The 13,075-nt window shown below is 44.3% G+C and overlaps 1 protein-coding gene across 2 annotated transcripts in view; it reads right to left on the bottom strand.

Moving 5' to 3' along the window:
- Positions 1 to 13,075, bottom strand: part of MXI1 (MAX interactor 1, dimerization protein) — a 55,290-nt gene that overhangs the window by 28,337 nt on the left and 13,878 nt on the right. For both annotated transcript variants that reach the window (XM_039709119.1, XM_039709120.1), the window contains exon 3: positions 244 to 273. In XM_039709119.1, coding sequence (XP_039565053.1) covers positions 244 to 273 — 30 coding nt within the window. The remainder of the gene's footprint in view (positions 1 to 243; positions 274 to 13,075) is intronic.

The raw sequence follows: 13,075 nt of genomic DNA, 5'->3' as shown, positions 1-13,075 counted from the left end.
GATTAGTCACAAAACTGGGTCACTTCTTGCCTTTTCAGAGAGAGAGAAAAAAAAAAGCAACCAAAAACAAAGCTTCTTTTTCAGATCTTTTTGTGTCTTCCCCCCAACTTTTGAAACTCCATGATGCAGTGTGGTCACTCATAGCTGTCTAAGCCCATCAAACAGCACCTGCATGAGTAAGGTCAAAGCTCATTACACTCACCAGGCCTACATTTTTTAGAATTCAGCTCATTAGCTACTTACCGGTTCTTTTCTAGTTCGTTGTGCGTAGACCTGGAAAATAAAAAAAAAAATTTGGATTAGCCACCTTTGACCTCTGAGCACCAAAGTTCAACTGCTGCAAGCTGTACATATCCCCATTGGCACATCACACTGCAACTACACACATTAAAATCTCTAACTTCATCCTCCTTGCTGACAAGATGTTCCTTCCCTCCAGTGCAAATCCTGGTACCTTTAATGCTAAAGAAAATGTTCCCTAGAGACTTAAATGTACACAACATCCCAAAGACAGGCAATGATTAGAACAAGGGACCAGAGTCTGTCACTTCCAGACTCCTGGCACTGCCACCAACTCAGTACAAGACTGCAGTTGTTTCTTTGTGCTTTAGTTTCTTCAGTCACACCATAAAAATATTGGTATCATCTTCTAACCCAGGAGCTCATGGAGAATTAATTTGTGCATCAAGTACATGGGAACCTTCCTTCCAGCAGAACTGGCCCTGCAAGGACAGCCTCTGGAGCCCTTCAGCCATCACATGCCAGATTTAGCCAATGTAGCAGAAGCAGACATGGCCAGCACTTGGGCACAAAATGGGACAGCCAGTAGTGTCGTGTTTGCAAACATCTCTGGCACTGCGCAGCACATTTAGGATGCCTGGAAACCCCTTGGGGATGGGAACAGCACTGCCACAGCACCAGCATGCAGTGAAGTGACCCATGAAGTGACACTGTGACACTTGACTAAGGAGGGGGCTTTGTCTTTATACCTGCCCACCACACCAAGCACACTGACAGTATTTCTTAATTTAAAGCTTTGCAGCTTGAAAATGAAACCAACTAGAAACAAAAGGGAAACAGGCAAGTTCATTCTCCTTGCCTCTGTGATGACAGAATGAGTGGCAAAAAAAGTTTAAATCCATTCAGGATTTCTAACCTAACCCAGGTAAGGTTGTTGAGGATTATTTAAAAGGATAGCCATTTGTCCAACATTTCTCTTTAACAGAAGGTCACCTTAAATTAAGAGTAAAAAGAACCCAAGAGCTTAATAAAAAGGATCTATTTTCTCTAATTTGGCATCACATTTCTTCCGGAGCTCTGAGAAGATTATCCTCTATCCCCCATCTGGAGAATCCCACAGAGAATTCTACAATTAGGGAACTGAATGGAGAATGTGCTCCAAGGGAAACCCTGTCATAATTAAATGCTTCTCCAAAAAAAGGAAGGAGGAGTGCCTAACAGGTGTTAGAACTGCATTGAAAATGCAGAATAAACTGTGGATGTCTGCAAATAACAAGGTAAATTAGCCTTAGCTGACCATGGCTGAGAGCAGAGGAAAAACAAAATGTTAGCATATACCTGTGCAAGCCACCCTGCTCAGCAGGACATGGAGTACCCTAACGGCTAGGCACACTATAGCCAAACTCTTCATGCTGAGAAAACTCCTGGATTCCCTCCCTAAAGCAGTGGATGCCTTCATTCTGGTTCCCAGGAATCAGAAACACGAACACAGTATTCAGTCCAGAAAATCTCCCAAATCAAATCCCCCCCCACACCTCCCTGAGTCTAAACCAGCAAAATCCATTTGTCCAGGCAACTTGGACTCAAATGAACCAATCAGGACTAAGCTGAGGCCCTTCAGAACCACTGCCCATACATAGTTTGAAACATGCTTATTGTTCTTTTTTACTGTATGTTCCTGCAGGAGACTGTGCACTCTTCTTGGCTATGCCATTAGCAGTTATAAGGCCAAAGATATGCAATGGCTCGAATTCCTGTATTATACCGAGCCAATTACCAAGGCCAGCACTGAAAGAACAAAGTTTGGCCCACTGCTGTGAACAAAATTAAAACAGCAGGTTCTCCTTACTCCTCTCACACAGGAGACTCTTTATTACCTATCTGCCTTCTGATGAACAAGACAACTGAGAGAGGTCACAGGCTTTTCACCAAGTCAGGAAATATTTGCTGCGACTTTTAACCATGTCTGTGGCAAGGAAAAAAAAGCAACCCCCCCAACACCTTCCCACTGCAGATGAATGTAAACAAAAGAATCTCAGCAGTACTGAATCAATCCTACAGGGAGGCTTCTTCTCTTACCTGCCTATGTTTTGCTTGGCCTCACTGGGGACCATCTGGAAAAGTTTTAATTTTTTATTTCACCCGAATTCAGAAAAAAAGTCCAGCACTGCCCCCCACTATCACCATTCACTAACTCAAATTTTCTGTGACAGTTTCCTTTTGCTTGGACAATACATAAAGGGAAAAAAATCCTCTCTCTTCTGTTCATTACTCATTTCATTTTCTACAGCTCCTAATCTAAAGATTAGTTTTTACCCCTCATCTTTGGGCTGCATGTGTTACTAAAATTTATTTGGAGTTAAACAAGGACAGTGCTGTTAGTGAAGTGGAAGAAAGTAGAGGAGCCTCTACTGATACAACTCAGAAAAATAGGTGTCTTAAACAGGTACAGAAACAAATGTAACAGGATCTGTTTAACTGAGCTGGTTTTATCTCTTAACTGAGAACTCAGAGACTATCAGCAGACTGAAATCAAGGCCTCATCCTGGCGCACCATCACCAGCTTTTTGATGAGTACAGGATGAACACCACAGCTGAAAACTATTGCCAAAACTCGGGGAACACTCTGGGTGTAGGGCAGCAAGTAGCCAGTGTGCTCAGTGTGACACTGCTGTGCTGCTGCTGACAGTCAGCCACAGCCTGTGCCACCCAGGGAACAAGGACACTGCTGCTGAGCATGGACCACAAACCAGGGGAACTCACATCCCTGCTGTCAGCTGGACAGGGCAAGCAGAACCTGCAAAGCTGAAACCAGAGCCAGGTGGGTATGGACACATTCAGAGGGGAAAACAAAAACCAAGCACATATACTGGCACTGCTCAAAATGTCAGCTGCAATTTAAAAGTAGCTCCAGCATAAAACATCTGCAGGGTCCTCATTTAAAAGTCAGGTCTCTATAGCAGTCATTTTTTAGAAGTCAATTTAAAACACCCAAACTGATAACTGCTCCTAAAAACTGAAGAAATGTTATTAAGGAGGAGGATCCTGCTCACTACATTTTGAAAACAGCTTGGAAAAAGATCAAGAATGAGTTTCAGAAGCTTAAGATAAAGGAGCCAAGCAAACGACAACAAAAACAGCAGAGCAGTCCCTGCCTATGCAACAAAAAGTTGAAAGAGGACAAATTCAAGTTATCCCAATTTACCCCAAACACCTGAAACTGCATACAGAACAGGAAGGGATATACAGAATAGGAAGAGATATTCTGCATACAGAATACAGAAAGAGGAAAGCAGAAATTGTCAGTCATTCTAATTTAAGGTCAAATGCAACAACCTTTTTGTGCCAGTTACAGTGATATTGCCTGCAACCTTGCTATCCAACACAGTAACAAGGTGTTGTTGAAACATTAAGCTACACTGAAGTCCCCCAGTAAATGAGGATCTGCAAGTAATTTGCCACTTTACCCCATTTTTTTTATTTAAATAAAATTTCTTCTACCATGACAGAGGCAGTCCAACTAAAACACAGGTAAGGCAACAAAACTAACTGCAGCAGAAAGGAACAAGCTCTAAAGAGCACTGAATTCATTTGTCATTGGGGTTTTTACTGTAATTAAAATCACAAAGCTGCCACATGACATTAAACACAGCTGACCTTTCTGGTTTACACATTTATTATTGATAAATGGGCCAATACATGCATTTGCAGAACATCTGCATTTTGGTTTGGGTTCTCAGTGAGGTAACTATTTTCTACTGAGCAGAGCACAGTCCTCGAGAGCCCTTGTCCTACACAATACACAGATGGCATTTAGACCCCATCTCTCTTGAACCTGGTCATCTTCTGCCTGTATTTAGCATCTGCTCCTGGCTCCAGAGGGGTCCAGGACTCCAACAGCTCCATCTGCACCACAACAGATATACTGTTGTCTCAGAGGGTGCTGCTGGACATAAGGGGCCTCCTCCAGTACATCCTTAACGCCTACACAGACCCAGTGCTTCTCCAAATTCACTCACCCCACTCACCTTCATCAAGAGTTTAATAATGAAAGAAATATCCCACCAGCTTCTGAAAATTAGGGTACAGTTACCTGAATCATGTTTAGCAAAACAAGAACATTCATCAGGCCAGGCCAACTGCCTTCTGTCTTACTTCATTCTGGTTCAGCTACTTGTCCTGCTTATGCATCATCACACCATATACAAACTCATTCTTCTTCATTTTACAGACCCTTCCCACCTTCCAGCTCAGCTGACACCCATTCACTGGGCCACTAAATTTCCCTGCAGGAAATGCCTTCTTCCATTTCCCAAGCCAAGAATAACCAACCCTTCTGAAACCAGTGAACTACATTATCACTCTCTTTTAATGCAAGTTCTTCCTCAAAAATGAGAAAATAAAACCATGGAAAAGAAGGGTGGTCAACAGCTTTTTTACATTTTAAATCCACCTGTGTCCACAAAACAGAACCTGCTGGCTGAAGAACCCCAGTGTTTTGCCAGGGTTCCAAGTGGATCAACACCATAGTAACCTACGAAGCCAAGGCAGAAGTCACTGGGAAACCCACAAAGAACCTTCATCCCCACCAGCATATGAGGCTTCCAGCCCAATGGCAAGACAAATGAAGGCTGCACAAGAATTAACTCTTCCTGCCCAGATAGAGATGCTCAAGGGATCTTTCTGAGGGAGTTGTGAACTCTCCTCACTTCTGAGTGGCCCAGAAGTTTGGCCCTCAGAGAGGTGCAGGGGAGCCTTGGGAACACAGCAACTAAAGGTACTCAACACTGCCATGAGCTCCTACAGTGAGGAGGAGCAAAATGCAGCTGAACAGAAGATGGCACAGCCAGAGCAGGAGTCCTGCTGCCATCCTTATGCCCTTTGCAAGTAGCAGCCTCAAGTCTAACAAGAACACCACCTCAGTCTTGCATATCAGCAAATCTAGCAAAAAGTTTCCTTTCAAGCAGTACCAGAGAAAAAAAATTATCTTAAGCCATTACTACCTCATGATCCCTCACACTGTCTGGCCTTGAGGTCCAGAGTAAATTCTTCTCCACGAGGAGTTGAGGTGAGGGGATGGAACAGACTGTTTCACCTTCTCACTGACGTCAGTGGCGATGCACCAGATTAACCTGGCCCAAAACTCTGGCTAGTTTTTCTGTCGCTCTTAGACGGACACAGTATCAGATTCCTCCTAAGGCTCTGATCAAAGCTGTTTTCCCAGGATCAAGCCAGACCCTTTCCAAAGTTCACATTCTCCGTCTCCAACAGAGAAGGGAACACAGCCGTACTGGCATCTGTTCATGTTTGTTCATCTTGGAAAAGGAGAAATGGCCCCACAGTCTGTTTCCAGCTCAAAGAGCAGAAGAGAGCTCTTCCACGTGGCTCACAACTGTAGAAAGTCACCTACCCTTGGGTTTCTACACTGTATTGGGAAAGTCTCCTGCAAGACCCAGTCAAAACAACTTTTAAAAGTATACTGCATACTTGCCTTCAAGAAGTAAATATATTCAAAGTCACCTACAGTATTTACACAGCCTCTCTCAATTTGGTACCTGCTCCCCATAACCATTATTTCTGTTTGCAACATTTCTAAATTAAGTCTTCCATAATACTTTTTATGCAGGGGGACAACACCAACACACAGAAATTATAAATAATTTTCCCAAAGTCACAAAAAAAAAAAAAACTGGCAGAGGAGAGCACTTAATTTGGGTTCCCTGAACTCCAGGATAAGGTAACTGTTCTCAGGCATCCCAGAGACAACTAACATGAACACTCATGCCATCTGACTCTTGGGTCAAATACCCCCCAAAAAAATCACATAACCATTGGGAAGTGTAATTGGGAAAGCGAGAAAAAAGCCCACAACCAACAACAACCCAAACCTAAACAAGAGAACAATCTAAAATGGGAGCCAATAACAAAGCAGTATTAATTTACTGATAAAACTCAACCAACAGACATATCAGACATAACTCTCATCTGGGGAAGCAACACTGTTCTGATGGTGCATGTTCTGCTTTTTCAGCACACAGGAGAAAACAGCAGGAAGACAGCTCCTCCTTGCTGAGCACCACGAGTTTATCCCAGTTCCAAAGCTGAGCTCCCACAAACCAGACTAACATCCTAATAAGCAGCACAAGGTGGCACTCTGCAGGGAAAGGTTTTCCAAGCCTGGCAACAAAACAGCAGAAATGTTTGCATTCAGTGCTGCAGTCTGGGGCCAGCAAAGAAGTCCCCAGCTGGCTTCCCTCCCCACTGGGCAGGCTGGGAGCAAGTGCTGGTGTGGGCTTCTTCCTGCGGACCACCTGAGACCCTACATGCTCATCCTAGCCCCAAATGCTAGAGGAAAACTGTCTTAATGCAGGGCCCTGTACGGCCAAGAGGAACTGGGTTTGCTGAACAAGCAGCTATTCAATATTTTGTTTTCTCTTCATTGTTCAGCGTGTGGCCTCAAGCCAAGCCCTGCTCTGAATACAGAACTGGTGCTTTCCTTACAGGCTGTTTGACAGGCTCACTGAGAGCAGTGGCTGGGCAGTTCACAAGCACATTTATTGCCATGCATCCTCACTTTCCAAACTGAGAGCTAAGGAACAAAGAAAACAGAACTGCATCTTCACGTCCCTCTGAGCACTTCCATGAAGACCCCCAAGGACCTCATTTTCTGGGCCACTTTGCATGTTCTAAGCACAAGCCCTGCTGGTGCCCCCTCAGGCTGTACACCACCAGCACTTCCACAGTCCAGATCCCATGTTTGTATCCTGGAAAAGGTCAGTGTGAGAAATAGACAGTTTGGGGTCCCCCATAACAAGCTGGCCTGAAAGAGGCTTGCTGTCTGGACACCAGGCAGCTGACAGCAGCCCAGAGTGAAGCAAGTTCTCCAAAGTGGTATTCATTGCTCCATTTGTCTGCCTTCTAACTCCTGCCAAAAGTGAGCAAAAGTCCTACAGAAACCACTTCCTTCTCTTCCCAGCCCACAGTTAACCACGTCAAAAGGGGCTGGTACACAGAGATCAGAGACAAAGGCTGATGTATGTTCACTTGGTGAAGTACCTTAGCCATTTCTGTAGAAAAACCCTAGTCCATTCCCCTTGGACATGCAGCAGATGACATCTTCTATAACAATTTAGAACTCAGACAATTCAGATAGATTCTCACATGTCAGGAAGAAGAATATTTTTGCCTTCACCAAGGCAAGACTCCCATCTGTGATCCATGATGCAAGGGAGTTTGAGCTTCTTGTAAACAGATTCTTGCCCTTTTTTTAATATTTTGACAAAACTGTGTACATCATGACCTGCTGAAGAAAAGTGTCACCATGCACTTCCAAGCTCTCCCATGAACAAGGAAGAGCATGACAAAGAATGAGGACAGAAAAATACAAACACTTCTCTATGTGGTCCCTGTCCTGCTGACTTCCAGCAGGATATGACAGTCTCACTACATGGTCAGGAACTTGTTCCCTTTCAAGACCAGTATCCCAGTTGCTGGTACCTGCATTGCAGTGGTTCACAGAAAAAGAATAAAGACACAGGAGGCCATTTTCAAATCTCCCTAGAAAACTTAGGAGCTTAAGTCTCATCTTCTTTAAAACAGTTACAAGCTCTAAAACATCTATAGTGCTTCTAGAAAACAGGATTAGAAAAGTGTGTGCATTACCCCAATGTACAGATGGTGGGAACCATACAATGTGCAGATGGTAGGACCCATGTAGGTCATCTGACGTGCCCAGATCGTGCAGCCTTTCGGCAGCACACTCAGGAAATGATCCAAGGGCCCAGCATGCCAGGCCCTTGCCCTGTAACGTGCTTCTTCCCACACATAACATTACCCTTTTGAGGAAGATGGTCATTTCCAGAAATAGCCTAGGCAGTGCCCTCTGCAGTGCAGCAGTCTGTTTGGGGAACATGTACTTCTCTGCAAACACGCATCTTCTGCCCTCAAGAAACTGCCTTCAGATGCACTGGGGAAAGTGAGGCTTTTTGAGTAAACACCACCTGACTGAACTGCACTTTGTTTGAAAAGAAACTGATGGCATTTGTATGGCTGTGGGCCAGGCCAGACTTCCTTCACTTCTATTTAGGCTTGTTAGTTCTCTCTCATGTTACAACCATACTGCTGCAATACTGTGCCTGGAGATGAAGGCAGGGGGAAATATACTTTAAATCAGGAAAATACATTGGCAATATTGTTAGCTGCATGCTGTACTAAGGGAAACTGAGGCACAAAGCCTCCACAGGCTGTAAGAAAATCAGGAAGAGAACCCAGATGTCCTTATATCTGGGACTGTATTCTGTCAACAGGAACACACTCATCCAGCATTTGGGAGATCCATGGAAAAGAAAGGCTGAGAAAAATGGAAGAGCTTCGATTTCTTCTCTTCTTACAGTTCTGGCTCACAAGCAGCACCAACCATGAAGGCTGCAAGGTGGCTACCTCCCACAGCTCCCAGATGGCTAGGCTGTTTGTGAAGCAGTTCATGAACTGCTGCACTTTGTAGCCTCACTGCTAAAGGCAAAGCAGAAGCAGTGCCATCTTACCTTACCATGCCTATATGCTGCTTTAGTGCTGCCCAGGCACCTGGGCAATGACCCCTGGAGCAGCAGCCCCAACAGCAATCCCACTGTCATCTGTCCTTTCTCACAACTTCTCCCTTCTTGATGGTGTAACAGATGGTAGGAGATAAATGAGAAGCTTTCAGAAAATAATCGACTATTTTATGGAGAGGAGCTTTAATCAAAACTGAGGCAAAAGAACTGCTTTCAGTTCACATGCCTGCTTCTCACAGAGCAAGCAGCAAAGCATAAACAAGTAATTAAGATAATATTGGAAATCATCTAAGGCTACTTCAAACTGGATTCATAAAGCAACAGAACTGAAGCGAAATCACTTTCATATCAGAGAATGAAAGGACTGAAAGTACAGTAGGGAACACAGAAAAGAGAGATGGGAATATATCCAGCAAGATGGAAAAAGCAGGCCTGTTCTCTCTGAGCTGATCAACAAGGCAGTGTCTCATAGAGAAGAGATCCAGGCAAAGGCCAGCCAAGTGCACAGCCCCAGAGACCCACAGCCTCTGATCAAGAGAGCCCAAAATAAGTCAACAAAAACAAATCCTATCTTTGTTGGTTCAAAGAAGGTAGGGAGTAAGAGCCAACACTCTCAGGAGGAGAAAAAATAGCAGCCAGTCTTTGAATTTGGGCAGAAGTTTGTCAGGAGGGATCAGGAGATGATGAACAGCAGGAACTCCAACAAGCAAGACAATTAACTCAGCAGCAGGACATTGACCAGTCTGTTTGGGTCAGAAATAGAAATGGATTTGAAAGCTCCATCAGGAGCAGGAAAGGAAAAAGTCAGTCTTACCTACAAACAGGAGAACAGATGGAATCAACACTACAGGTGACAACCAATTCACTGCTGAGCACAGCACCAGGTCAGGTTAAACAAAAGCATCAAGGATAAATCCCTGCATGTGTTGTGGATGAAGCATTACACAGAGAAGATATAAAAAGTGTACAAATGTGCTGAGATGGGAAGAAAACCAAAACAACTGACAAAGAAGGAATATGACTTAAACCAGAGAATTGCCCTGTACAGTGAATACAATGGAAAGAGAAAACAAGAGAACTGCAGGAACAGTTGAGACCAGGTTTGCCCCAAATATCCTCCCCACCATCTCAGGACACTAAATTTCTCTAGGGGCTGGGTCTAACAAGCTTCACAAAAGACCCTGAGAACACAAGAACCAAAATGTGAAGTTTCCTGTCATCACACCAGCACTGTGATCAGTGATGCAAATCAGCCCACGGCAGCTGCAGCACAGCTCTAACTGGGCAGTGCTGCAACACCAACAGCATGAGCCCTGACTGACTCCCACTCCTGTAGAGGATTCCCCCAAATCTGGGAGGACAAAGGGATCATGAGCCTTCAGCCACACACAGAGACACTTCACAGCAGACAGATGCTGCAGCAGAGAATTATAGCTCAGTTGCAGATAACATCAACAACTGGGCCTACTTCTGGTTTACACAAAGGCCTCTTTGCACAATTTGGATAGTCTAAAGGGAGCACAAATTACATTTTACAACTACTGAAAGTACAAGACATAAATTGAGCCTAGAATTGTGGGTTTCTGCATAGACTCCCTGCCACCAAGATATCCCTATACACAGCTATATTGCCAATACACAAAGGAAAACAGGAACTGCAGCTCTGCAGGATCTTCTTCCTTGGAGGCTTATAAAATAAACAGGGTCACAAAGAGGAACACAGTGGGTTCCCCCATGGAAATTGCTACATCAGCTCTTGCCCTTTTGGAGGCCTCATTCCTCACTAGGGAGGGGGGTTTATGCTTCTCATTTACTGGGTTCACCCCACTTTCTGTGTTTTCCTGGTAACCTGCCAGCTGTACTGCAAAGCCAAGCACCACTGAGAAGACACTGTATACAAAATCTCACCTACATGGGGTACTTTGTTTTCCAAATCATGTCAGGATCTCACATGATGTAGTGCTGGCAGGTTCAGCAACACTGGGAGTTGCTTATCTACACTTGCAGATTGCACTGGGGCAAATGGGCAGAAGGGATGTGCTGAGGCTGAACAGAGTTTGGTACAGTCCTACCTTGCCAGCCTTCTCTGAGCACCTGTATGCAGGTACAAACCTACAAAGACAGTGGGATTTGAATATGGGGTGATTTGCCTCTTGTGTATGGACAACCAATCCAGCTTCCCAGCCCAACATTTATACTGCCATTATGCTTTCTCAAAAATAATCATGCACATACCTCGCTATACTCATTACTGCTGGCCAGTCTCCCTCAATATCTCTAAGAGAAAAGCAATCCTTAACAGCCCAGCTTTGTTCAGCTTCCCTTTCTTGAAAAATTAACCAGCATATTCAGGTATACCCTCTACTGAGAGGCAAGATCCTGTCTCCAAGTACATCCAGACAAAGTTTCAACAGCAAGATGAAGATTCCAGATACTAATCACACTGCTTGTACATGATCAAAATGAAGCATAACTCAAAACATGGCACAGCAGATCTCACACATTCTCTGTTTTACACGTGTGGATTTGTACTCTATGAAGCAACGCCAGGTCCTGAGCCATGAATAGAGCTTCACTACAAGGCACTACAAGGCTTGAGGCAGAAAGCAGCCTCTATCATCCCCATATTACACAAGGGCCAGATTCTAACCCACCTACACACAGAGAGTCAAAACTCAACTCCCACTAGCTGTGGAGTGAGGTGTGATTGAAAAAAAACAACCATAAAACTCACAAGCAAATAAACAAAGTATCACCCAGAAACAAGTAACAGCTATAAAGCCTAGGAAGCAGGAAAGCTGTGGACAGAAAGTCTCAGACACCAGGTCTCTGGGACAGGAAGATAGGGGTAGGGGCTTTGTGCAGAAAAACAGATCAACAAGAGCTGACACAGCTATTTGCTCTTTCAGGAATTCCTTACACAAGACAGGCAAACCACTCATCCACCTGCACACCCTCTCTCTCCCAGTGAAATCATAATTACAGCACTGTCCTAACTCCAGAGGCTCCAGGAAGGACTGAAAATTGCCAGGTACTCAGTCAGCAGCACGATGTGGGGGGAGGAGGGTGGAAACCTCCTTTGACAGAAAAGATAAAATATATTGAAACTGTGCAATGTTCACCAACCCCCCTCCTCCTCCCCTGCACAGTGAGGTACAGCTGCACAGCGCTGCTGCTGTGGTAAATCAGCTTTCTTGTGCACCAGTCACCCAAGGCTGACTTGCAGATTCACCTGCAGCCACAGACTTTGAGCTCCTGCACACATTTGTGAGCCTGTGCCACGTTAAGCCATCACCTCAGGCACACAGAGTACCTAATACACACCCACCCCACAGTCCCTGCTCTGGGACACTGTGAGCAAACCAAGTCAAAGCCAAGGATACCTGAGGGTTTCAGCAGTACAGTCCCTGTGTCAATCCTCAAGAGAGAGTTCCAAAGGCCTACAGAAAAGATTCAGCACAAAACCAAGTGATGGAATTTAGAAGTGGGAAAAAAGTTTCATATGGGTAGATGAGGGTGCAACGACAGAGAAAATGAGGAGCTGCACCAGTACAACAGCCAGGAGGGCAAAGAAACCCAGACACACAGATTTCTAATACAACATGCCCAAAATGCCTTACCATACTCAGCTGCTGACTCCAAGCTCTGCAAGCAACCTGCTACCAGACTGTAGGTGTCTGAAAGGCCCTTGGGAGGCAGTGCCAGACACAAGGGAGGATAATGGGAAGAGAGGAAAATGAAACGAAAAAGAAACTGGACAGAGATCAAACCCTCCCCCATGGAACTGAGCAATAGATTATTTGAGAGCCCTTAACAACATGGGCCTCCTGGGAGAGCTGAAGGCTCCCAGTGCTGCTGGGAGGATGCTTGGTATTTCCCCAGGATTAGACAAAAAAACAAGAGGCTTTCTAGATGCCTGAGAGCCTAAATAAAAACAAAACACAAATGACAATCTAATATTATAATGTAATTTCAGATTTCATTATAAATCTTAACTTCATTAAATTGACGGTATTATTGGGGGAAAAAATAATTTAGCAACCCTACTGTTTATTTTATTTCCTGCTGACACAATGATTTAATTGATTAAAAATTCTTCTCAATTATTTTCCGAAATGTATAAATATCAAGCCAGGCTAATCCTAACTAACTATAATGAACCTTTCAAATAATTGGGTCTATTAGAACTGCACATGTAGGGTCCATGATAGCAGTTTCCAGTGACATTGTGTGCAATTTAATGTACCCACAGAACTGCACTCCCAGCACAGACTTTAATTTTT

This window comes from Passer montanus, unplaced genomic scaffold, assembly GCF_014805655.1.
Source record: "Passer montanus isolate IOZ18808 unplaced genomic scaffold, ASM1480565v1 scaffold21, whole genome shotgun sequence".
Classification (NCBI taxonomy): Eukaryota; Metazoa; Chordata; class Aves; order Passeriformes; family Passeridae; genus Passer; species Passer montanus.
The sequence above is the reverse complement of the archived record's forward strand: the minus strand, read 5'-3'. Positions and strand labels throughout refer to the sequence as shown.